At 37.8% G+C, this 25,186-nt stretch overlaps 1 protein-coding gene across 1 annotated transcript in view; it reads left to right on the plus strand.

The window, feature by feature from the left end:
* Positions 1–25,186, plus strand: part of LOC133612181 (extracellular matrix protein 2) — a 41,377-nt gene that overhangs the window by 4,720 nt on the left and 11,471 nt on the right. The window contains exons 5-10 of the mRNA XM_061969351.1: positions 6,377–6,492; positions 7,334–7,466; positions 7,547–7,704; positions 8,748–8,887; positions 18,270–18,596; positions 19,043–19,236. Coding sequence (XP_061825335.1) covers positions 6,377–6,492; positions 7,334–7,466; positions 7,547–7,704; positions 8,748–8,887; positions 18,270–18,596; positions 19,043–19,236 — 1,068 coding nt within the window. The remainder of the gene's footprint in view (positions 1–6,376; positions 6,493–7,333; positions 7,467–7,546; positions 7,705–8,747; positions 8,888–18,269; positions 18,597–19,042; positions 19,237–25,186) is intronic.

Consider the following 25,186-nt stretch of genomic DNA (forward strand, 5'->3'; position numbering starts at 1 on the left):
ACGCTAAAGGCAGTGCCTTTTAGGCAAGCCCCCAATAATGTTGTCCGCGTGGAAATCAGGAGAATGGTTGCCCCGGGAGATTTTCGGGAGGGGCACTGACATTCGGGAGTCTCCCGGGAAAATCAGGAGGTTGAAACCGTTACCGATAATTTCCGATGTTACGTTTTAAAGCATTCATCGGGAGATACTATCGGCTTGCCGATATTATCGGACATCTCTACCCAGCACATAAGCAAATATTGTCAACAATATGTCAACACCTTCTTATCAAAACACGAGTGAGTACAGCTCACAGTAAAAATGTCCAAACTGGGATATTTACCAAAATTGTTTTGGAGGCCACATTTACTGAAGGATATAGACCGGTGGGGGCTTCTGTAAATTCGAAAACAGTGTCCTCTACAGTGGACATTTGTTTTTGGTCTATTTGTTTTGTCATTTCGGGGATCACACTGCTGTTCTTAAAAATCTGCTGCAAAAATGTGAGACTCTCAAAAGTTCTTAGAACTAAACTCGCAGGCCACCATTTGAACAGCACTAATGATGAAAAAGAGAGGACCTAAAATGGAACCTTGAGGGACACCACTATCATAACTAAAGAAGTTGAACAAATGACTACTGACTGCATCTGAAGGAAACAAGCAACAGCAACATCTTACTTATATAAATCACAATACAAAAACAAATGTGTTACTGCCAAAAGGGAGAGTACCTAAAAGGGTGCCTTGAGGAACGCCTCAGTTGTGTAAATCTCAAGTTTGGACCCCAGTGTTCTTTATTTGCTAGCAAACTTAAAACGTCAAGCAAGGATCTGCAAATGTGTTTACAGTGTTCCAAGTTCCTCTATACCAGTGGTTCGCAAACTTTTTTCACCAAGTACCACCTCAGTAAAATCTTGGCTCTCCAACTACCACCACAGTGACCAACATTAAAGTACAGTAGCGAAGTAGGTAGGGATGATGTTTGATAAGAAATTATCGAGTTTGAGCCTATTATCGAATCCTCTTATCGAACCGATTCCTTATCGGTTCTCTTATCAAGTCCAGATAGGTTGTTGTATATGGAAAAAAACACACAATATTTGGTTTAACAAAAGCTCACTTTTATTATATAAGAAAAAAATAAAATCTAATAAATAAATAAATATTGACTGTTACACCCCTAAAAAAATAAAATAAAATAAATAAATATTGACTGTTGTTACCCAAAGTATATTAAGTGGGATTTTTCAGAAAAACAAATATATACAGTAACACAAAAACAACCTGTTGATCACTATAGGTGTATAAATAATAATATAGTGTTAAATAAAATCAGTCCCTTGGGCACAAAACTTAAAATAATACAGCTCTCCAAAAAGTGCACTTTTGCTGCTATTTGATATAACTGTTTGTTATGATGCTTTGACACTTTTGCACTTTATTTCTTTATTGAAATACAATTCTATGAAGAGAAAAGTTGTTTGCAAATGTGGTTACAATGCTAAAAAATGAAAAGTTAAAACTAAAAAAAGAAATACACTTTATTGAGTTAACATTATTTCTTTATAGGGGGAAAGATGTGATTTTATGAGTTAGGGAATGTAACAACTAAACTACCCAGCATGCAACAGGAGTGAGGAGCATGTGCGGTAGCCCCGAAAAGTGTCGTCACCCGGCAGCTAAGAATGAGGTTATGAGCACGCTGTGAAAGTAAACGTCAAGAACTCAGCCAACATGCCTCGTCTGCATTATTTATAATTAGACACACAACACATATACAGTGTGATTTTGTTTTGTTTACAAGGAAAGAAAAACAAAAGTTAAAAAAGGGAGATATGTTGTATAAATATGTATGTGCTGCGGTTGCTTTAAGAACGTTGCGACAGCTGCCGTAAAGGAGGTGCGTTGCTAGCCTGGTTGCTATGTTTCCGGTTGGTCGTAAAAGTGTTCGTCATGTGTTTGTACCCTGCTCAAATCTCTCAGTAAAGTTATTCATTGGATTATACCTTTTGTTTAGAACTTTATTACACCTTGGAGAGCTTTTTCCGGTCCATTGTTTTTCCTGCTTTCGCTATCTGCGCCTAATGACTGAGCTACGTGACGTCATTTCTTGTGATGTCACACGGGGCATTTCTGGTCAGGACGGGATTCGTTACAAAGGGATTCGAATAAAGATCCAGTTCTTTTTCTTTACTATTGTGGTCTCGATAACGGGTACCGGTTCTCAAAAAGGGATTCGAGTCCGAGGACTCGGTTCTTTTCTTATCGAACAACTGGGAAAATCGGTTTCGAGTATCTAGTAGTAGGGCTAAGTATTCCTTAAAAAGGAGGAAGAGGTTTTGTTTAACATGTATATTTGCTATTTTTGGCCACTGTAACATTACACATGATTAGAACAGTAACACTATGTTTGAATATAGGAAAATAAAGATGGAGATGGAGCCTGAATACCAGTAGTGGTACACGTACCACAGTTTGAGAATCACTGCTCTATACTACAGGAGTGAACTACTTTTATTTATTTAAAATGTTTCTCTCCCAAGTTTTGAACTGAATGGTGTCATTTATGGGTCGGATTTGGTCCCGGGCCCATTTTAGGCAACCCTGCTCTAGGGTAATATGACTCAAGTCAAAGTAACAAGTAATCATCCAAATAATTACTTGAGTAAGTAACTATTTAGTGAAAAAACTACTCAGGTACTGAGTAACTGGTGAGTAACTTCTGACTTATTTTATGTCTAATGCGGTCATGTGACTGCCAGGCTCTGATTGATGAAACAGAGTCACGTTGTAGTGGCCTTTGGAAGAAGAATCTCCCACGAGCTAAAAGTACACATCTGCAAGCAACTGCCAAGAGATTATGAATAAATAAAATCGGAAAGAAACTCAATATAACGTAGTAAAATTATGTTGCATTAAAACTACTCTGTCCAAATGATCTAAAATGGTACTTAAGTGAATGTAATGGAGTCAATGTAGGGCGTCACTCGCCAACTCTGGTTGTCAGCTATTTACGCAACAATGCCTTTGTTTACTTTTTTGAGTGGATAGTATACTGCTATACAAGCTGTACATTGACTACTCCAAAATATTACACCAGTTACATTTCCATAATACCGTCTGTTGAGAAAGTACAATAAAATTGTCGCTGAAATGTGAGTGGCGAACCCACTTTTGTGAGATACTGTTTAATATGAATAAATATGCCAACATTTCATTGCAAGTGACTGAACATTAAAAGAGACCCTTCTATACAACATACTGGACTGAAGTATGTTGACACACACATTTTAGTTAATAGATTAGAGATCACTTGTGAATATGAGCTATTTGTACAGGTTTAGTATACAGTACATGGACATTTTTACCACCTGTTCTTGGAATATACGACACAAACATTTATATCATCATAATTTGTTGGCTGATTGAATGGAAGCAATGTTTAGTTCTAAAGCTCTTAAGTGCTGGCCTTATTGGGATAACTAAAACAAACCTTAAAAATGTACATTTTATGTACTTACACTGTAAAACTGTGTTTTTCAATCTTTTTTGAGCCAAGGCACATTTTTTGAGTTGAAAAAGATTCGGAGGCACACCACCAGCAGAAATCATTAAAAAACGAAACACAGTTGACAGTAAACAGTTAAAGTCAATTGTTGGGAATGACTTTAAAGCATAACCAAGCGTGCATCAATGTTGCTCTTGTCTCAAAGTAGGTGTACTGTCACAACCTGTCACATCACGCCCTGACTTATTTTGAGTTGTTTGCTGTTTTCCTGTGTGTAGTGTTTTACTTCTTGTCTTGCGCTCCTAATTTGGTGGCTTTTTCTCTTTTTTTGGTATTTTCCTGTAGCAGTTTCATGTCTTCCTTGACCGCTATTCCCCACACCTACTTTGTTTTAGCAATCAAGAATATTTCAGTTGTTTTTGTGGGGACATTGTTGATTGTCATGTCATGTCCGGATGTACTTTGTGGACGCCGTCTTTGCTCCACAGTAAGTCTTTGCTGTCGTCCAGCATTCTGTTTTTGTTTACTTTGTAGCCAGTTTAGTTTTAGTTTTCTTCTGCATAGCCTTCCCTAAGCTTCAATGCCTTTTCTTAGGGGCACTCACCTTTTGTTTATTTTTGGTTTAAACATTAGACACCTCCCGCTGTTCCCGACATCTACAACGCAATTAGCTACCGGCTGCCACCTACTGATATGGAAGAGTATTACACGGTTACTCTGCCGAGCTCTAGACAGCACTGACACTCAACAACAACACATAATGTGCAGACTATAATTACTGGTTTGCAAACAATATTTTTAACCCAAATAAGTGAAACTAGATGATCTCCCACGGCACACCAGACTGTATCTCACGGGACACTAGTGTGCCGCGGCACAGTGGTTGAAAAACACTGCTGTAAAACATGTTCATTGTGAATTCACAGAAAAGTACTGGCTAATACTTGCATACATTTCTGTATTTGTAAAGTATAGCAAATAGTTGTCATTTTATTGTAATGCGCAATTCCAATTGTGAAGTTAAAGCATTTAGTTGTAACTTTATTCAAATTGACTGTAAAATCACAGCTGTGCAGTTACAGTAAATTGCTGTAAAGATATTTCACAGTAACATATACAGTATTTTACTGTGAAATATCTTTATAGCAATTTACTGTAACTGCTGTAAAGATATTTCACAATAACATATACAGTACTTTACTGTGAAATATCTTTACAGCAATTTACTGTAACTGCTGTAAAGATATTTCACAGTAACATATACAGTATTTTACTGTGAAATATCTTTACAGTAACATATACAGTATTTTACTGTGAAATATCTTTACAGCAATTTACTGTAACTGCAACATATACAGTATTTTACTGTGAAATATCTTTACAGCAATTTACTGTAACTGCACAGTAACATTTACAGTATTTTACTGTGAAATATCTTTACAGCAATTTACTGTAACTGCACAGCTGTGATTTTACGGTGAATTTGAATAAAGTTACAACTAAATGCTTTAACTTCACAATTGTAATTGTATAGTTCATTACAATAAAATGACAACTATTTGCTGTACTTCACAAATACAGAAATGTATGCAAGTATTATTATTGTAATTTTACAATAAAATGACAACTATTTGGAGTACTTATCAAGTATATTTTTTATATTTAATTACTCTGCCGGTTAGCAGTATATTGCCACTTACGGTACAAGAATGTGCAACGTAGTATACGGAACCCCTTAAGAGACAAATAAGGATGTCGTATTTTTTACAGTCATTTATTGTAATGGTACAGTATATTGTGATTACAGTATTTTTACTGTAAAAATATTGTTAAATGCTGTGAAATCCTGGTAGATTTTTACATTTTACCATTACAACAATCTTTGAAACTTGGTCCATTAAGGCAGGACTAGTTGAGTTTGAGAACTGTGACCTCAACCCTACTGAACACATTTGGGATATACTTTGTAGCATTGGCGTTGTTAGGCCTATTTTAGGGGGGCTCAAGCCCCCCTAAAATATTCTTAAGCCCCCTAAATAATTTGGTGTTATATACAGTATATATATATATATTTTGTTTTACAAATACATGCCGACATATTCATTATAAAGCGGCCCGAATATGAGTTTAAATAAATCATATAACCTGTTATTATTCACTCAGTTTCCCCTCACTTCATAGCGTAAGGTAGAGAGCCCCTTTAGTGCGTCGGTATCCAATCCATTCCACTTGTTCATATAGAAAATGCCCATATCACTCAAATTCCAGTCCGCATTTTCTCTGCGACCTTGCTTGCGGTCCTGCATGTGTACGAAGCACATTATCTTCCTTTACAATGAGTGAAGCTGCACGAAACCTTGTGTATGCAATTGTAAATAATTTAGTTTTTAAGTTTTGTGTTTCTTGTAGAATCTATATAAAGTAATATACATTAGCCTATTGTTAAAATAATGAAAAAAACATCATTAAATATATTTGTTTTATTGTATTGTTACATTAATAGCTGTTGTATTATTATAGGATGGCTTGTTAAACATTTCATAGGATTTTCAGAGGGAGGAAAAACCAAGACATTTAATATAAAATGTAAAATTAATAAATAAAGAAAAAGAAAGCCATCGTCCCGGGGAGCATTTAATTTTGTCCTGTGCATTTTTTTAAAATAATAATAATAACAATGAATCATTTCTAAGTCTTTGTTAGCCATTTGTGAAGTTTTGTGCTCGTGCGCTACGTTCGCTCACATCCTGTGCATCTCCTGGGGGCTAAGCCCCCCCTGTCCTTAAAAGCTAGTGACGCCCCTGCTTTGTAGTATGTAATGCGATAATAGTACATGTGTCCTCATAATGTAACGGCACCTAATCTCCTGTATTTTTCTTTGAAAAAGGGAACAACATCCGAATAATTGCTCCAGAAGGTTTCTCCGGCCTGCCAAAGCTGAAAACATTGGACCTCAGCAAAAACCAACTGATTGATGAGTCATTCAGCCAAAAGCAACTGTATGTGAGTACTGTGTCTAGTACCTACACCTTTCCACTGAGTGTAAATACTGCACTCTGTACACTGTAACAATCATGTATATTTACCTTGGGACTAAAACATTGTCTTGCAGCACCAATTAAATTGGAACTAGCGCCACAGGTAGGCAAGGAGGAGAAATAAACTAAATGCTGCTCTTTGTGACAACGTCAGCAGCTTAGGATCGGAACCCGTTAAATACCAATCGCTTTTATAAGTCAAATTCGAAAAGGCCCTTGCATCTTATTAAAATCAAAGACGGCCTTAATCCTGTATCATTATAGTAATTTAAGAGTGCTGGGAATCACATTAACTCATCTTTTCTAAGAATAACGTCGGGTCTAACCTCAAAATGACCACAGGCCAAACACACACAAAGATCCTGACCACACTCAAGCCGCCTACTGCACACCAACCAATCATCATCCCCCACCATCAAAGCACTCTCGCCGTATTGGCTGCATGGAAAACAGCTGCAGCCAATGACGTAGAGGAAAGTCAAATATTTTTAGTCCCCCCCCTCCACTACCCACCCAGCTCACATGCCAGTAATGACAGAGGACTGATGGACACTGCAAAGGTTCCAGTCCACAGCTTCGAGATCAACCACAGCAGCTTTCACTAAAGAGCCACATTGATAGGCTGCACCAAAAATACAACATGGTAGATGATACAGAAGAGCCGTACAGATTTATTTTGGCATTCTTCAGCTATGAACTCTGTAATTCCATCTTCAGGATGAAAATGATGGATTTTTTAGAACAAGCCTTCATTTTGTCTGTCCTTTGGCCTTATTTCCCTGCTCTTTTTGATGTGTGATCTTTAGAACTTGACCTCGCTGAAGAAGCTGAACTTAGATGGCAACCAGCTCACAAAGGTACCGCCGCTGCCGCCGTCTCTTGAAGAGCTGAGCCTGAACAACAACAGGCTTGGCGCCCTCTCGTTTCATAGTTTCACAGGTACGGGGTGCAATGTGTCTCTGTGCAACAACGCCACTTTTATGCAAGTTCCAGTCATTATAACGTTGCTGCCTCTTAAGGTTTGACCAACATGTTGAGCCTGGAGCTGGAAGACAACAGTCTGCACGAAGGCACTATGTCACGGCAAGCATTCAAACCGCTCAAGAGGCTTCTCCACCTCAAGCTAGAGAACAACCACTTCCGCTCGCTCCCCCACGGCCTTCCCCTCTCTCTGCAGGTGCACTGATAGCACTTTGCTATACAGTAGGGCAGTGTTTTTCAACCCCTGTTTTTCGGCGGCGTGAGATACAGTCTGGTGTGCCGTGGAAGATTATGTAATTTCACCTAATTGGGTTAAAAATATTTTTTGCAAACCAGTAATTATAATCCGCAAATGTGCCGTTGTTGAGTGTGTGTGCTGTCTAGAGCTCGGCAGAGTAACCGTGTAATACTCTTCCATATCAGTAGGTGGCAGCAGGTAACTAATTGCTTTGTAGATGTCGGGAACATGGTTTGTTGTGATCACAATATGTGGGAGGCAGCGTGTAGGTAAAAAGGTATCCAACACTTAAACCAGAAATAAACAAAAAGCGAGTGCCGCTAAGTGCCGCTAAGAAAAGGCATTGAAGCTTAAGGAAGGCTATGCAAAACGAAACTAAAACTAAACTGGCTGCAAAGTAAACAAAAACAGAATGCTGGACGACAGCAAAGACTTACAGCGTGTGGAGCAGACGGCGTCCCCAAAGTACATCCGTACATGACATGACAATCAACAATGTCCCCACAAAGAAGGATAGCGTCCGCACAACTTAGTCGAGATTGCGAAAACAAAGCAGGTGCGGGGAATAGCGTTCAAGGAAGACATTAAACTGCTACAGGAAAATACCAACAAAAGAGGAAAAGCCACCAAAATAGGAGCGCAAGACAAGAACTAAAACACCACACACAGGAAAACGCCAAAAAACTCAAAATAAGTCCCGGCGTGATGTGACAGGTTGTGACAGTACTTCGAGACAAGAGCTATAGTGATGCATGCTTGGTTATGGTTTAAAGTCATATCCAACAATTGCGAGAACGACTTTGTATTGTCAATATCGGCTACTGAGTTTCATTTTTTTTAATGTTTTCTGCTGGTGGTGTGCTTCAGAATTTTTTCAATGAAAAAAATGTGCCTTGGTTCAGAAAAGGTTGAAAAACACTGCAGTAGGGAATCCATATCTCAAAACATCACGCATGTTGTACATGATGCATATGTGCCCTTTTCGCTCCCTTATTAAATAGACATTAGAGATGGATAGGAATCTGATAGAGGAGGTGACAGGTGAGCCACTGAGGGGCTGCACTCGTTTGACAGAGCTGGACCTGAGTCACAACCTCCTGCACAATGAAGGCCTCAGCCAACGTGCCTGGACCCGCCTCAGGTAGGTCCAGTCATACACCTATACGCACTGCAAATTGTTTGCCAATTGCCAAGATTTGAAAATGTTTTTCTAGAAATATCCCTAGTTTTAAGAGCTATTTACTTATTTTTAGTGAAACAAATTAAATTTCAAAGCTCAAAGCGCTTTACATAGTGAAACCCATTATCTACATTTAAACCAGTATGGGGGCACTTGGAGCAGGCGGGTAACAAAACGGCAGTGACTAGGATGGTGAAAGCAGGGCTCGAACTAGGAACCCTCAAGTTGCTGGCACGGCGGCTCTACCAAGCGAGCCCAATAATCTTAATTTTAGCATTAATAATATATTTTTTTCATCTACTCTAGTTTAAACATTTTAAAATTGAGTAAATAACTTTTCAAATCAGATATTTTGGTTTTCCCCATAATAGAAAATCGTGTTTAAATATTCTGCAAAACATCTCGAGGAGGCTTGATTTAAGAATTGCAAGTTTAATAATGCTTGTCTTCAATTGCCAAAAGTATTTGGCCACCTGCCTTGACTCACATATGAACTTGCAGTGCCATCCCATTGAATTGTCCAAAATGTTTTGGTATCCTGGAGCATTTAAAGTTATTTTCACTGGAACTAAGGGGCCAAGCCCAACTCCTGAAAAAAAACCCACACCATAATTCCTCCTCCACCAAATTTCACACTCGGCACAATGCAGTCTGAAATGTACCGTTCTCCTGGCAACCTCCAAACCCAGACTTGTCCATCAGATTGCCAGATGGAAAAGCGTGACTCATCACTTCAGAGAAGGCGTCTCCACTGCTCTAGAGTCCAGTGGTGACGTGCTTTACACCACTGCATCCCACGCTTTGCATTGGACTTGGTGATGTATGGCTTAGATGCAGCTGTTCGGCCATGAAAACCCATTCCATGAAGCGCTCTGCGTACTGTACGTGGGCTATTTGGAAGGTCACATGAAGTTTGGAGCTCTGTAGCAACTGACTGTGCAGAAAGTCTTTGCACTATGCGCTTCAGCATCCGCTGACCCCTCTCTGTCAGTTTACGTGGCCTACCACTTCATGGCTGAGTTGCTGTTGTTCCCAAACTCTTCCATTTTCTTATAATGAAGCCGACAGTTGACTTTGGAATATTTAGGAGTGAGGAAATTTCACGACTGGATTTGTTGCACAGGCAGCATCCTAGACAGTTCCACGCTGGAAGTCACTGAGCTCCTGAGAGCGGCCCATTCTTTCACAAATGTTTGTAGAAACTGTCTCCATTCCTAAGTGCTTGATTTTATACACCTGTGGCCGGGCCAAGTGATTAGGACACCTGATTCTCATCATTTGGATGGGTGGCCAAATACAAACATAGTGTATTTCTATCTTAATGGTCCTGCTAATTTCTAAATATACAAATCTTAATTTAGGATGTTTTATCAAGTAAAATTATTTGTCCATGCAGCTAGTTAATTTCACTAGTTTTAGCATTTTATTCCTAAAATCCAGTCTTTTTATCTTATATTTTGACAGCTCCTTTTTGCACAGCAGTCTTCAAACTGCAGTTCAATTCTCAGCCACGAAGTGGAGTCTCTCGAGAAATATGATTATCATACTGTACTGATTTTGATTTATGTTAAGCTGATAGCTTGTGGCAGTTAAACTCCCATCCAAAGAAACATTCAATGACACATCATTTGTTATTCCGGGAATACATTATTAGGTCATAACACTGGCAATGAAATACACATTGCTTTTTACAGTAGCTCTTTTACAATTTCATCAGTGTCTGACTATATGGTTTGTGGGTTTTTTGATTCACAGAGACTGTTATTTATTTTCCATGCACTTTTTATTTTCCCCTCTTGCACACACACACACACACACACACACACACACACACACACACACACACACACACACACACACACACACACACACACACGGACACACACACACACACACGCACACACATACATGCACAAGCTGAATGTTGACTGTGTGTGTGTGTATATATGAGCATCCTGAATGTGTTAATATGTCAGCGAGGGGTGTGAGACGTGTGTATTATAGTGAATTCCTGTGGGTTTTTCCACTGCTCCCTGGGATTCTTCTAAAACCACAGCAGGAGCTTCCGGGAGAGCTGAGGAAAGTGCAAATGTGAGAAATACGACACTCAAACACATTTTGGGAGTCAACGGATGTATTGTAAAATTGCTGCATCAAGATCCAAATATAGTACAAATCCAACACAATTTTCATAAAGACACACAAAGTAGAGGGGATGTGAAAATATCATATTTGCAATGAAGCTGCAGCAGAGACAAATGAAGCTTTGTTAGAAGGTTTCCTGTTTGATAGTTTAGACCAGTGGTTCTCAACCTTTTTTCAGTGATGTACCCCCTTTGAACATTTTTTTTAATTCAAGTACCCCCTAATCAGAGCAAAGCATTTTTGGTTGAAAAAAATAGATAAAGGAGTAAAATACAGCACTATGTCATCAGTTTCTGATTTATTAAATTGTATAACAGTGCAAAAATATTGCTCATTTGTAGAGGTATTTCTTGAACTATTTGGAAAAAAAGATATAAAAATAACAAAAAACTTGTTGAAAAATAAACAAGTGATTCAATTATAAAGAAAGATTTCTACACATACCTGTAGAAGTAATCATCAACTTAAGTGCCCACATTGGGGATTGTAATAAAGATCCATCTGGATTCATGAACTTAATTCTAAAAATTTATTCACAAAAAAAGAAATCTTAAACATCAATATTTATGGAACATGTCCACAAAAAATCTAGCTGTCAACACTGAATATTGCATTGTTGCATTGTAATGAATGGAATAGCCTACTTGATTTGATGTTCAGTTTATGAACTTACATTCATATTTTGTTGAAGTATTATTCAATAAATATATTTATAAAGGATTTTTGAATTGTTGCTTTTTTTAGAATATTTAAAAAAAATCTCACGTACCCCTTGGCATACCTTCAAGTACCCCCAGGGGTACGCGTACCCCGATTTGAGAACAACTGCTTTAGACAACAGAGTGGGAAAACATACAGCTTTAGTTGAACTCCTGTGCAATGATTTCAGGAGGGCAAAGCTAGAATTCCAATAATCTTTTCATTATACTTCATCTCTTGTCAGTGCATGTTTGCATAGAGAATGATACACTACCGGTATATTGCCAAAAATATTTGGCCACCTGCCTTGACTCACATATGAACTTGAAGTGCCATCCCATTCCTTACCCATAGGGTTCAATATGATGTGGGTCAACCTTTTGCAGCTATTACAGCTTCAACTCTTCTGAGAAGGCTGTCCACAAGGTTGCAGAGTGTGTTTATAGGAATTTTTGACCATTCTTCCAAAAGCGCATTGGTGAGGTCTCACACTTTCTCTCAGGCTTACACATGTTGCCATGTGTAACATGTCAAAGCCTCATATTTTAGTTTTGGCGGCCACTTCCTCATCTCACAAGGAAAAACATCTGATTGGCTCTCCTTCGTAACTAACCCCACCCCTCTGTTATTGTACGCCGTTTAGGAGCTGTAATTGGATATATTCTAAACTTGTACAAACCATCGACATGATGAAAGTAAATATGATTGGATTTCGTTTCTGTCAACATTTTCGTCTCATATTTAAACTTTAACTAACGTGTCAGTTAATTGGGCCATCATCTTTGTCAACATGCTTTTGTTTAGATTACTTATCATCTTATTTTTACCTGCTCCGATGTAAAAAAAACAAAAAACCCAGCATGGCTCGAAAAGGCCCACCAATGACGCCGGGACTGCTTCTAGTTGACTTTTGTGATGTAAGTGGAACCTCAATTTACAAATTTAGTTGGTTCTTGAACATGGTTCTTAAATGTAAAAGTTTGCATAGTGAAGCAGAGTTGTCAATAAGAAACAAAGTAAATATGAATAATGGTTTCCAACCTCAACAAAAGTTTGCATTTTAGTAAAAATGGGTACACTTTGAACACAATATAAAGTACTATACTGATTAGGGATGTCCGATAATGGCTTTTTGCCGATATCCGATATTCCGATATTGTCCAACTCTTTAATTACCGATACCGATATCAACCGATACCGATATCAACCGATACAGATATATACAGTCGTGGAATTAACACATTATTATGCCTAATTTGGACAACCAGGTATGGTGAAGATAAGGTCCTTTTTAAAAAAATGAATACAATAAAATAAAATAAATAAATTAAAAACATTTTCTTTTCTTGAATTAAAAAAAAAAGTAAAACAATATAAAAACAGTTACCGTATTTTTTGGAGTATAAGTCGCACCGGAGTATAAGTCGTACCTACCAAAAATGCATAATAAAAAAGGAAAAAAACATATATAAGTCGCACTGGAGCCCGGCCAAACTATGAAAAAAACTGCGTCTTATAGTCCAAAAAATACGGTACATAGAAACTAATAATTGATGAAAATTAGTCAAATTAACTGTTAAAGGTTAGTACTATTAGTGGACGAGCAGCACGCACAATCATGTGTGTTTACGGACTGTATCCCTTGCAGACTGTATTGATATATAATGTAGGAACCAGAATATTAATAACAGAAAAAAACAACCCTTTTTTTTAGTGTGAATGAGTGTAAATGGGGGAGGGAGGTTTTTTGGGTTGGTGCACTAATTGTAAGTGTATCTTGTGTTTTTTATGTTGATTTAAAAAAACAAAACAAAAAAAAAACTAGCGATAATAAAAAAAAACGATACCGATAATTTCCGATATTACATTTTAAAGCATTTATCGGCCGATATCGGACATCTCTAATACTGATATTAAACAAACATAGCAATGGGGTGATGGATCAACTTTCTATTTAAAAACAAAGCCACAAAAACAACAACAGCTGAACTGTTCTCCTCACATGCAGCTGCCCTGCAGACACGCACACACATTGTCACTAGCCCTGTGGTGCAATGGCCAGGTTGCTACAATAATTAGGAATAAAAAATGTAGTCCACTTTACCTTGTTGTTTAATCTTGGTGTTCAGCCGAAGAAAATTGGAGGGGGAGGCAGAGCCGCCAACGCTGTGGATACTTCCTGAATATTTTTAACCACACAACGATTGTCTATTACTTTCTTTGGACTCATATCAAAACTAGAAATAAATGCTGTAAAAAAGCTAAAAAATATAAAAAGCACACAAAGTAGTTTTTGGGGATGAAATACCCGAACACAAAGAACAAGGTTCGTACACCAAAGCATATTTCTTTTTGGTCTGTGGTTTATAAATCGAAAGGTTTGTATACAGGTGAAACGCAAAAAAATGGTTTGTTTATTCAAGCAATAAGATTTACAAGTTTAAACTAATAAACGATAAAGACTCATAACATGCAACTCAAGATATTTCAAGCCTTCTTTTGATATAATTTTGCTGATTATGGTTTACAGCCTATGGAAATGCCTAATTGAAAATCTCAGAAAATGTTGGGTTTTCAAAAACTGTAAACCGTAAAAATCATAACAAACAAAGGCTTGACATGTCTCACTTTGCATGTAATGAGTTTATATAACATATTTGCATACATGTTTCACATTTGAAGTTGAATTGCCGAAATGAATGGACTTTTGCACTATATTCAGAATTTTTTAGTTTCACCTGTAATGAGAGGTTTGTAAATTGAGGTTCCACTGCAAAGTGGTTCTGAATTGTCCTGTTGACTGTGGGAAAATTCTGCTCCAAAATTGAGTCGCTCTTGTGGCACTAATGCTGGTCGGGCTCTCACAGAAGTGAAAGTTACCTCTGCCAAAAGCACTGACACACCCATGGCAGACCCTGGCTCCAGGACTTGTGAATGAGGACTGTCTGGATGAGTCTGTTTGGCTTTGATACTTGCCACAAAGTATCAATTTCTTCAAAAATAGCACCCAAACATTAGTTTGTGTGACCTGGTCCTCGCTGTTCTTTTGCTGTTTGCTGTCTGTGTTGTGTTTGTCATGGTTCTTGTATGCTGTGTGACCAGAAGCTACAGAAGCAGATACCACAGTAGCACTCTAATAACAGTCTCTATATCCTCACGCTCTGCCGTCAATGAAAATGATTCAGAGCGCCACATGTTTACTGGTCCTTGCGGAAACCGTGATGCATCTTTTCAAATGATGGGTACAGAGTTTTGACAGTACATATACCAGGGGTAGGGAACCTATGGCTCGCGAGCCAGATGTGGCTCTTTTGATGACTGCATCTGGCTCTCAGATAAATCTTAGCTGACATTGCTTAACACGATAAGTAATGAATAATTCAGCTGGTAATCACAGTGGTAAAAATAACGTTCAAAATATAAAACATTCTCATGCATTTTAATCCATCCATCCGTTTTCTACCGCACCTGTTCAAGAAGTCGCATTAATGGTAAGAAGTATTTTATTTATTATTGGTTAGCTTCAGAATAACAATGTTATTAAAAAGAATAAGAGACTTACTATACTCTAAAAATGTCGGTCTTACTTAAAAATGCACGCATCTAGTTGTATTCAGTGTTAAAAAATATTATATGGCTCTCACGGAAATACATTTTAAAATGTTTGGCTTTCATGGCTCTCTCAGCCAAAAAGGTTCCCGACCCCTGACATATACAGTAGAACTGCAGTCTTCCAGTCCAATTTCAATTCACTGCCTGTATCCGATTTAATGGAGCATGTAGCAATATATTTATCTGTACAGTAATCTATTTATTTATTTATATATATATTTATATATACTGTATATATTTATTATATATATATATATTTATTATTTATATATATTTATTTATTTATATATGCACCTTATTGCTTTTTTATCCTGCACTACCATGAGCTTATGTAACGAAATTTCGTTCTTATCTTTGCTGTAAATTTCAAATTTGAATGACAATAAAAAGGAAGTCTAAGTCTAAGTTTTCAGCAAGTAAACCAGCAGCTATCCTTTGGTCAATATCAAAACCTAAAATAATTATCCCCTTAAATCAAGTCCCCATACAGTCAACTCTCAAGAGGGCTTAGTCAGTTCTCAAGCTGGCAGCATGAGCTCATACATTCTGGAAACGTGAGCGCATGGTGAAGCATACAATTTCATCTGGTCTTCCCTATACACTAAATGGGCATGCTCCATAAAAGTCATCTGGAGGCCACTTTGGCACAAAGATTTTATTGGAATAAATAAGTCATCTCAATCAAACACTTGACTGTGCACATGGGTGTGTGCATACAGTACGGTATATGTGTGTGAGTAGGCATGGACTGCAGTTGTAAAAGGACTGAGTGCTCCTCTCTGCTCAATAATAGCACGTGGCGCTCCGAGCAAAGAGCTTCCTAGCAAAGACTGGGAATACAAATCAGTAGCGTGAAACTACAGTAGTATGAACGGGTACTGAGAAATGGACAGGCCAATATAGTAACATTTATCATTTTGAACCCACACACAGTTACGTTCATAATCAATTTCCTGTGACGAATAGATGTATCTACATGACGATGGTGCAGTATGACAGGGCTATTCAACTGGCAACCCTGAGGCTAAATTCCCAGGCATAACACTAGACCGGCCCATTAATTCAGTTCAAAACTTGGGGGAAACTTTAAAATGTTTGCACATAATTAGGTATCATAAAAACACAAAGGGGCTCCTGTTGTATTGAAGAACTTGGACCAGTGGAAACACATCCTTGCTCTGACATTTTAACCTCCTAAAGGCCAGCTTCCACTGCAGTGGACACTGGTATTTGGATGAAAAGGGATACGTTTTTTCAGAATTTTGTAAATCTGACACATTTTTTTAAAACTATAAACAAATGTCCACTACAGAGAATGGCTCTCAAAATAAAAATAGAGAAGTTCAGCCCCCTTAGTCCTAAGTAGGGATGGCCGATAATGGCTTTTTGCCGATATCCGATATTTCGATATTGTCCAACTCTTTAATTACCGATACCGATATCAACCGATATATGCAGTCGTGGAATTAACACATTATTATGCCTAATTTGGACAACCAGGTATGGTGAAGATAAGGTACTTTTAAAATGTTTTTATAAAATAAGATAAATAAATTAAAAACAATTTCTTGAATAAAAAAGAAAGTAAAACAATATAAAAACAGTTACATAGAAACTAGTAATTAATGAAAATGAGTAAAATTAACTGTTAAAGGTTAGTACTATTAGTGGACCAGCAGCATGCACATTCATGTGTGCTTACGGACTGTATCCCTTGCAGACTGTATCGATATATATTGATATATAATGTAGGAACCAGAATATTAATAACAGAAAGAAACAACCCTTTTGTGTGAATGAGTGTAAATGGGGGAGGGAGGGTTGGTGCACTAATTGTATGTGTATCTTGTGTTTTTTATGTTGATTTAATAAAAAAACTAAAACGATACCGATAATAAAAAAATGATACCGATAATTTCCGATATTACATTTTAACGCATTTATCGGCCGATATTATCGGACATCTCTAGTCCTAAGCATTCTGGAAATGTGGCCCCTATAACAATTTAATTTAATAACCCTGCAGTATGGTAAGGGTATAATTCGGGACAGGTACTGAATTCGCTACTTTTATAGGCACTGGCTGAATTTCGTACTTTCCGGATTTGACTGCACTGTGCGGTCATTAGTCACCTCCCTACTAGTTCACTACCGGGTACTGATTCACGTAAAATCAAACCTTGTTGCTCGTGACATCAAGTCTGGTTGCAGACTGGGCTCAAACACTTGGCAGGCAAACAAGCACTTAGAGCGGACTGAGCCGAACTGCTTCTATGTAATGTTACAATTTTCTATGCCAACAAAGCAAGTATGCCTGATAGAAAACGCTTGAACGTACAGCAAAGCTCCACTCTACCATAATGTGCTAGTGCTCAATGCTCTTATTGATTAGCATTAGTGATTTTACAGGTACCAGGATACCGATTTAAATGTGACAATCACCCATCCCTAGGTGCAATGTCATGCAGCTATCGCTGTAAGACATACAGTACACACAATGGTATAAATGAGATCTAAATCAGGTTCCTAAATCTGACCTGCGCTGAATGATATTAAAAATACGAGAAGTGTTACTCTTGCTCACACATTTTAAATGTTCCCTCACTACAAATATGGTTGTATGCATACTGCAACATTTATATCAAGTTGAATTGAGGGGAGTTTAAAACCTTTTTTACCTGCCCAGAAGCCTTCATTTGACTGCACTGTGCGGTCATTAGTTACCTCCCTGCTAGTTTCAGTGTTTTCTATTCGTAGCACAAATCAGGAACTATGCAGAGATTGGTGTACTAACAACAACAGCTCTTAGGGGAACACCACACTGAAATGCAGCACCGGTGCTGAGTATTCAAGGTCTTCATTTTCAATATATTTCCTTGTTTTGTAGAAGCCTTGAAGCCTTGGACCTGTCTTCCAACCACCTGACATCGGTGCCACTGAATCTTCCTCGTCCTCTCCAAAAACTCAACCTTCAACACAACAACATAAGCCACATCCCTGCCCTCACCTTTCGCCACATGCGGCCCGGCCTACGCTCACTTGATCTGTCCCACAATGCACTGAGGAATGAGGGTATCGAGCGAGGGTCTTTTGTCGGAACGTACCGCTCGCTCGTTGAACTCCTGATGGACAATAACGTTCTTGGAGAAGTCCCTCGCTGGGTACGGCAGTTTAAGAACTTGCAGAGGCTGAGACTGGACAACAATCATATCAGGTACTATTCCAGAAGTATGTTCTGTTGGACTAATTATTGAGTCAACATACAGTGGTACTTCAGTTTTTGTAAGTATTTTGTTGCAAAAGGTCAGACGAAGACCATATAGTACAAAAATGTGTGCAATTTTTACCATAATAAATCATGTAAATCAAGTTAATACTTTATATACACACAAAACTATAGTAATTTAATATGAACATTTAATGGACAATACTTCTAATTTTACATGCAGAAAACAAAGTAAAATCAAAATCAAAATTCTGGCACTCACAACTTTATTTGGCCCAATTGTGAGTTATTTCGGAACTCTTCTCAGTCACCAACGCCAAATCATACAAAAAGAGGGTGTACAAAAGTACAAAAATCAAGGTACCACTGCATGTGACAGGAAGGTGAATAGTTTATGCAAAGTACGTTGCAATTTTGCATGTTTCATGTTCTAGGCTGGTGAGGCAGTGGGAAGTGTGTCACCCAAGAAATTCTGGCTCCACGTTGTCTTCCGTCCACTTGGAAAATAACCTGCTGGTGGTGGAGAAGATACCCCCCAATGCCTTCACGTGTCTCACGGATGCACAGGGACTAGTCCTCCATCCTCAGCAGGGTTCAACAACTACACTTGAACATGAGCTCAACACAAGTTGGCCAGAATTAGTATGACAAGTTACAGTAATAATCTGCTCAACAGTGCAGCAACTCACTCGAAAAACATTATCTGGACAATATTTTCAAAACTGTTAGGATATGTTATAAAAATGTTCATACTTTGATTCATATGCAAATATATTGTCATAAAAAATAATATGAGGTACTAAATTAAAGGTCATGCTCAGATACAAGTATATAATTCAATATATTCACTTTCTAGACCATACATAATTTAATAGCAATAAAACAACGCCAAGATGTTAAAGTCCTCAGGGAGTTAAGACTGTATAAAAAAATGTGGGACCCATATTTGTTTTCTAAATTTTGCTCAAATCTATCAATCAACTTCAGTCCTAACTACAATCGCTAATATGCCTTTGTACTTTAACATTTACTCTCTGGAAGTGTAATCATTTTATGCACATTTTTCAAAATAAAAAACTCAGACATAATTACATCAAATTGGCAGTAAAAAAAGTAACAAAAAACAAAACATGGCATGTTTGTTATTCTTGTTTAGGACTGAAGTTGATTAAGACATTTGAGCAAACAAAGTTAAAAAAAACAACCAAATAATTAATTTTTTTTTTATCACAACCCTAACTCCCTGAGACGTTTTTGTCCTGGTGCTACTTAACTGTGTTAAAATTATTTGATGTATGAAAGAATTTGTACAAAAAATAATACAATTTAACATCAAAAAACCCTTTCAGGAAAAAAGAACATCCCATTCGGAGTAACACTACCAAAGTTATGAAAAGAAATAGAGCAAAAATGTACCTGAAAGGACGAACAAGTCCCAATAGACTTTATCAATCCAATCCAATCCACTTTATTTATATAGCACATTTAAACAACAAAATGTTTCCAAAGTGCTGCACAACAATATTAAAAACAATTAAAAACAATATAAAATAAATATGATTAAAAACGATTTTAAAGGGTAAAACCAATTAAAACAGTAAATAGAAATAACAATTTTAAAAACACAGAGAACAACAGAGGACCACACAACTCACGTAGTGTTAAAAGCCAGAGAATAAAAGTGTGTCTTAAGACGAGACTTAGAACACTCCACTGTGGGAGCAGTTTGACCATGGAGGGGCAGAGTGTTCCAGAGCTTAGGGCCGACCACAGAGAAGGCCCTGTCTCCCCTGGTTTTAAGTCTGGTCTTGGGCACCACGAGCTGGAGCTGGCTCTCGGACCTCAGAGCGCGCGCAGGATTGTAAGTTTGGATGAGGTCCGAGATATACTGAGGTGCCAGTCAATGTAAAGCTTTAAAAACAAACAGCAAGGTTTTAAAATCAATTCTAAAATGAACAGGGAGCCAGTGCAAACTCTCAAGAATTGGGGTTATATGCTCGCATCTCCTGGCCCCTGTTAAAAGACGCGCTGCCGCGTTCTGGACTAACTGCAACCGGGAGAGAGCTTATGTTAAATGACCTAATACCTAATACAGTCTTTATATACATTTTCATCTTCAGCCTTTTCTTTCGTTAAATTTGACACTCCGCTTCTATTCCTTCTTGAACATGTTCAATTGTGCAAATGTAACGTTTTAATGTATAGCTATCCATTTTGTTTCATATGTTCATTATTATAACAACTAATAATCAAGTATTGATACAATAATACTTTGAAAGTACAGACCTTGTAGTCTGAATTCTGACATAATTCAGTATGCTTAGAAAGGTCAGAGGTTCAATATCAGCAACCTGTAAGAGAAAATGGGAACCACTGTGAACCTCAGTCGGCCTTTAGGTAAAAAAATACTTCTTCTGACTTCAGCTTCAATTTCAACTTCTGACACCACAGCTGAGGTTGAGTAGTAACTCCATCCATCCATTTTCTACCGCTTGTCCCTCTCTGGGTCGCGGGAGGGCTGGAGCCTGTCCCACTTGTGAGACAATGATCAGTTTTCACATATGGGCCTTCCAAAACAAGGAACACATAAAAGTATGATTAACATTTTGGGAAGAGGTTTTGTTCTCCTGGCATAAGAATAACACATCATAATAACAACTTTTTTTTTTCTTTTTTTTTTTTCTTTAGTTTATTTCGAACATGAACACACTTACATCATAATACATCACACAATTTCATATCATTTCATTTTACATCATGCCCGAAAAGGAGTAGGAAGAAGCAAAGCTTATTTAATCCTACCCCTTTCCCACTTCAAGCGTTTACAAATATATAGAATCATTTACTGACCTTTTTATATAATAAAATAACATCTATGAATTAGTATACAACAGTTTTGTAATATGTAATTAATTAATTAATTCAGTCATTATTAACATACTGAGATGAAGAATATCTTATTTTCAATAAGGTTGAAAGTATTTCTCATAATTCTTCTTTTTTGTACTCTGTAAGCACTATTATTTTGAACAACCTCTTAAACTGGATCATATCAGTACAATTTTTAACTTCTTTACTTAATCCATTCCATAATTTAATTCCACATACTGATATGCTAAAAGTTTTAAGTGTTGTACGTGCATATAAATGTTTTAAATTATTTTTTCCTCTAAGGTTATATTTCTCCTCTTTAGTTGAGAAGAATTGTTGTACATTCTTTGGTAGCAGGTTATAGTTTGCTTTGTACATCATTTTAGCTGTTTGCAATTTTACCAAATCACCAAACTTTAATATTTCTGACTTAATAAATAAAGGGTTTGTGTGTTCTCTATATCCAACATTATGTATTATTCTAACTGATCTTTTTTGTAACACGGTTAGCGAATGTAACTTACACATGCTTAAATGATCTCTCTGTCTTTTTGTGTGTCTTTTGTCCTCTTTTACTCTCCTTTACAGAAGTACAACTGTAGCACACTACATTTACTCAGTTACATTTACCGAAGTAACTTTTTGGATAAATTATACTTATCACTGAAGTTTTAATTATGGCTGTCAAGTGATTATTTTTTTAAATCAGATTAATCACACTCTAAACCTGTGAATAATCATGATTAACCAATTATCAAATAATTATCATTTGCTTGCATTAACAAAATTCACTTGGGAAAATACCCCAATATTTGGGTACAAATGCAATTTGATAGTCAGAATGTCATACAGGAACGTTTTTTTTAAAAATGTTTTACTGAACTGCAAGTCATTGATTTGCTCAAAACCTGGTGAAAATAAGTATAATAAAATTAAGTGCACATATTGAAAGTCTTTGCAGTTCGCAACAATCTTGCAAACAAGGTACAGTTAGTAATCGACAATGTAGTAAACACACTCATAAACAACTTAACATCATGCACCATTTACTCTTCTTTAGTTTAAAAAGTTGTTGAAACAAAAGAGGTAAACAAACAATGACAATGCTGATTTTTTTGTTTTGTTTTTACAATGCAACCCCAGCTCGTCGTGATTACTTACAGACAGAGGTGGGTAGAGTAGCCAGAAATTGTACTCAAGTAAGAGTACTGTTACTTTAGAGATTTATTACTCAAGTAAAAGTAAGGAGTAGTCACCCAAATATTTACTTGAGTAAAAGTAAAAAGTATGTTGTAAAAAAACTACTCAAGTACTGAGTAACTGATGAGTAACATACACATTTTGAAAAACTTGATTTATTTCAGTAATTGCATTCAGAAGGTGTAACTTGTACATTATATTTATTCATTGCACACAGACTGATGCATTCAAATGTTTATTTCATTTAATTTTGATGATTTGAAGTGGCAACAAATGAAAATCCAAAATTCCGTGTGTCACAAAATTAGAATATTACTTAAGGCTAATACAAAAAAGGGATTTTTAGAAATGTTGGCCAACTGAAAAGTATGAAAATGAAAAATATGAGCATGTACAATACTCAATACTTGGTTGGAGCTCCTTTTGCCTCAATTACTGCGTTAATGCGGCGTGGCATGGAGTCGATGAGTTTCTGGCACTGCTCAGGTGTTATGAGAGCCCAGGTTGCTCTGATAGTGGCCTTCAACTCTTCTGCGTTTTTGGGTCTGGCATTCTGCATCTTCCTTTTCACAATACCCCACAGATTTTCTATGGGGCTAAGGTCAGGGGAGTTGGCGGGCCAATTTAGAACAGAAATACCATGGTCCGTAAACCAGGCACGGGTAGATTTTGCGCTGTGTGCAGGCGCCAAGTCCTGTTGGAACTTGAAATCTCCATCTCCATAGAGCAGGTCAGCAGCAGGAAGCATGAAGTGCTCTAAAACTTGCTGGTAGACGGCTGCGTTGACCCTGGATCTCAGGAAACAGAGTGGACCGAAACCAGCAGATGACATGGCACCCCAAACCATCACCCAACCATGCAAATTTTGCATTTCCTTTGGAAATCGAGGTCCCAGAGTCTGGAGGAAGACAGGAGAGGCACAGGATCCACGTTGCCTGAAGTCTAGTGTAAAGTTTCCACCATCAGTGATGGTTTGGGGTGCCATGTCATCTGCTGGTGTCGGTCCACTCTGTTCTGTGCAGTCAGTCTTTAGGCTTTTGACGGGGTGTACGGTTGAAATAAAAAATGGTCTTTTTTCCTTCACACTTTTGATTGATTGATTGGAACTTGTATTAGTAGATTGCACAGTACAGTACACATTCCGTACAATTGACCACTAAATGGTAACACCCCAATAAGTTTTTCAACTTGTTTAAGTCAGGTCATGTGACCCCTGGCTCTGTTTGATTGGTCCAACGTCACCAGTGACTGCATCTGATTGGTGGAACGGAGTGAACGTCACCAGTGACTGTATTTGTTGAAACGCAGGCACTATGAAGGTCTGTCTGACAGACCAAAACAAACAAAGCGTGCATTAACAGATCGATAAAAATTAGTAGCGAGTAGCGAGCTGAATGTAGATAAAAGTAGCGGAGTAAAAGTAGCGTTTCTTCTCTATAAATATACTCAAGTAAAAGTAAAAGTATGTTGCATTAAAACTACTCTTAGAAGTACAATTTATCCCAAAAGTTACTCAAGTAGATGTAACGGAGTAAATGTAGCGCGTTACTACCCACCTCTGCTTACAGATGTCCAACGTTCTCCAGGAAGCAAAATACATTCACATTCAGTCTGTAGTTGCAAGTTGATGCTCTTGTTTGTGTAGTACAGTTGGTTCGGTTCTTGGCCCTGCACTCTGTATTACTTACATGCTGCCGCTAGGCGACATCATACGGTGCTAGCTTTCACTGTTATGCTGATGACACCCAACTCTACATGGCCCTAAAGCTGACCAACACGCCGGATTGTAGTCAGCTGGAGGCGTGTCTTAATGAAATTAAACAATGGATGTCCGCTAACTTTTTGCAACTCAACACTAAGAAAACGGAAATGCTGATTATCGGTCCTGCTAGACACCGACACCTATTTAATAATACCACCTTAACATTTGACAACCAAACAATTACACAAGGCGACTCGGTAAAGAATCTGGGTATTATCTTCGACCCAACTCTCTCATTTGAGTCACACATTAAGAGTGTTACTAAACCAGCCTTCTTTCATCTCCGTAATATCAATCAATCAATCAATCAATGTTTATTTATATAGCCCTAAATCACAAGTGTCTCAAAGGGCTGCACAAGACACAACGACATCCTCGGTACAGAGCCCACAAGGGGGCAAGGACAGCTCACCCCAGTGGGACGTCGATGTGAATGACTATGACAAAACCTTGGAGAGGACCGCATATGTGGGTAACCCCCCCCCCCCCTGTAGGAGAGACCGAAAGCAATGGATGTCGAGTGGGTCTGACATAATATTGTGAAAGTCCAGTCCATAGTAGATCTAACATAATAGTGAGAGTCCAGTCCATAGTGGGGCCAGCAGGAAACCATCTCAAGCAGAGACGGGTCAGCAGTGCAGAGATGTCCCCAACCGATGCACAGGCGAGCAGTCCACTCCGGGTCCCGACTCTGGACAGCCAGAACTTCATCCATGGCCACCGGACCTGTGTCCGGTGGAGAAAA

Source organism: Nerophis lumbriciformis, linkage group LG01 (assembly GCF_033978685.3).
Source record: "Nerophis lumbriciformis linkage group LG01, RoL_Nlum_v2.1, whole genome shotgun sequence".
NCBI classification, from domain to species: Eukaryota; Metazoa; Chordata; class Actinopteri; order Syngnathiformes; family Syngnathidae; genus Nerophis; species Nerophis lumbriciformis.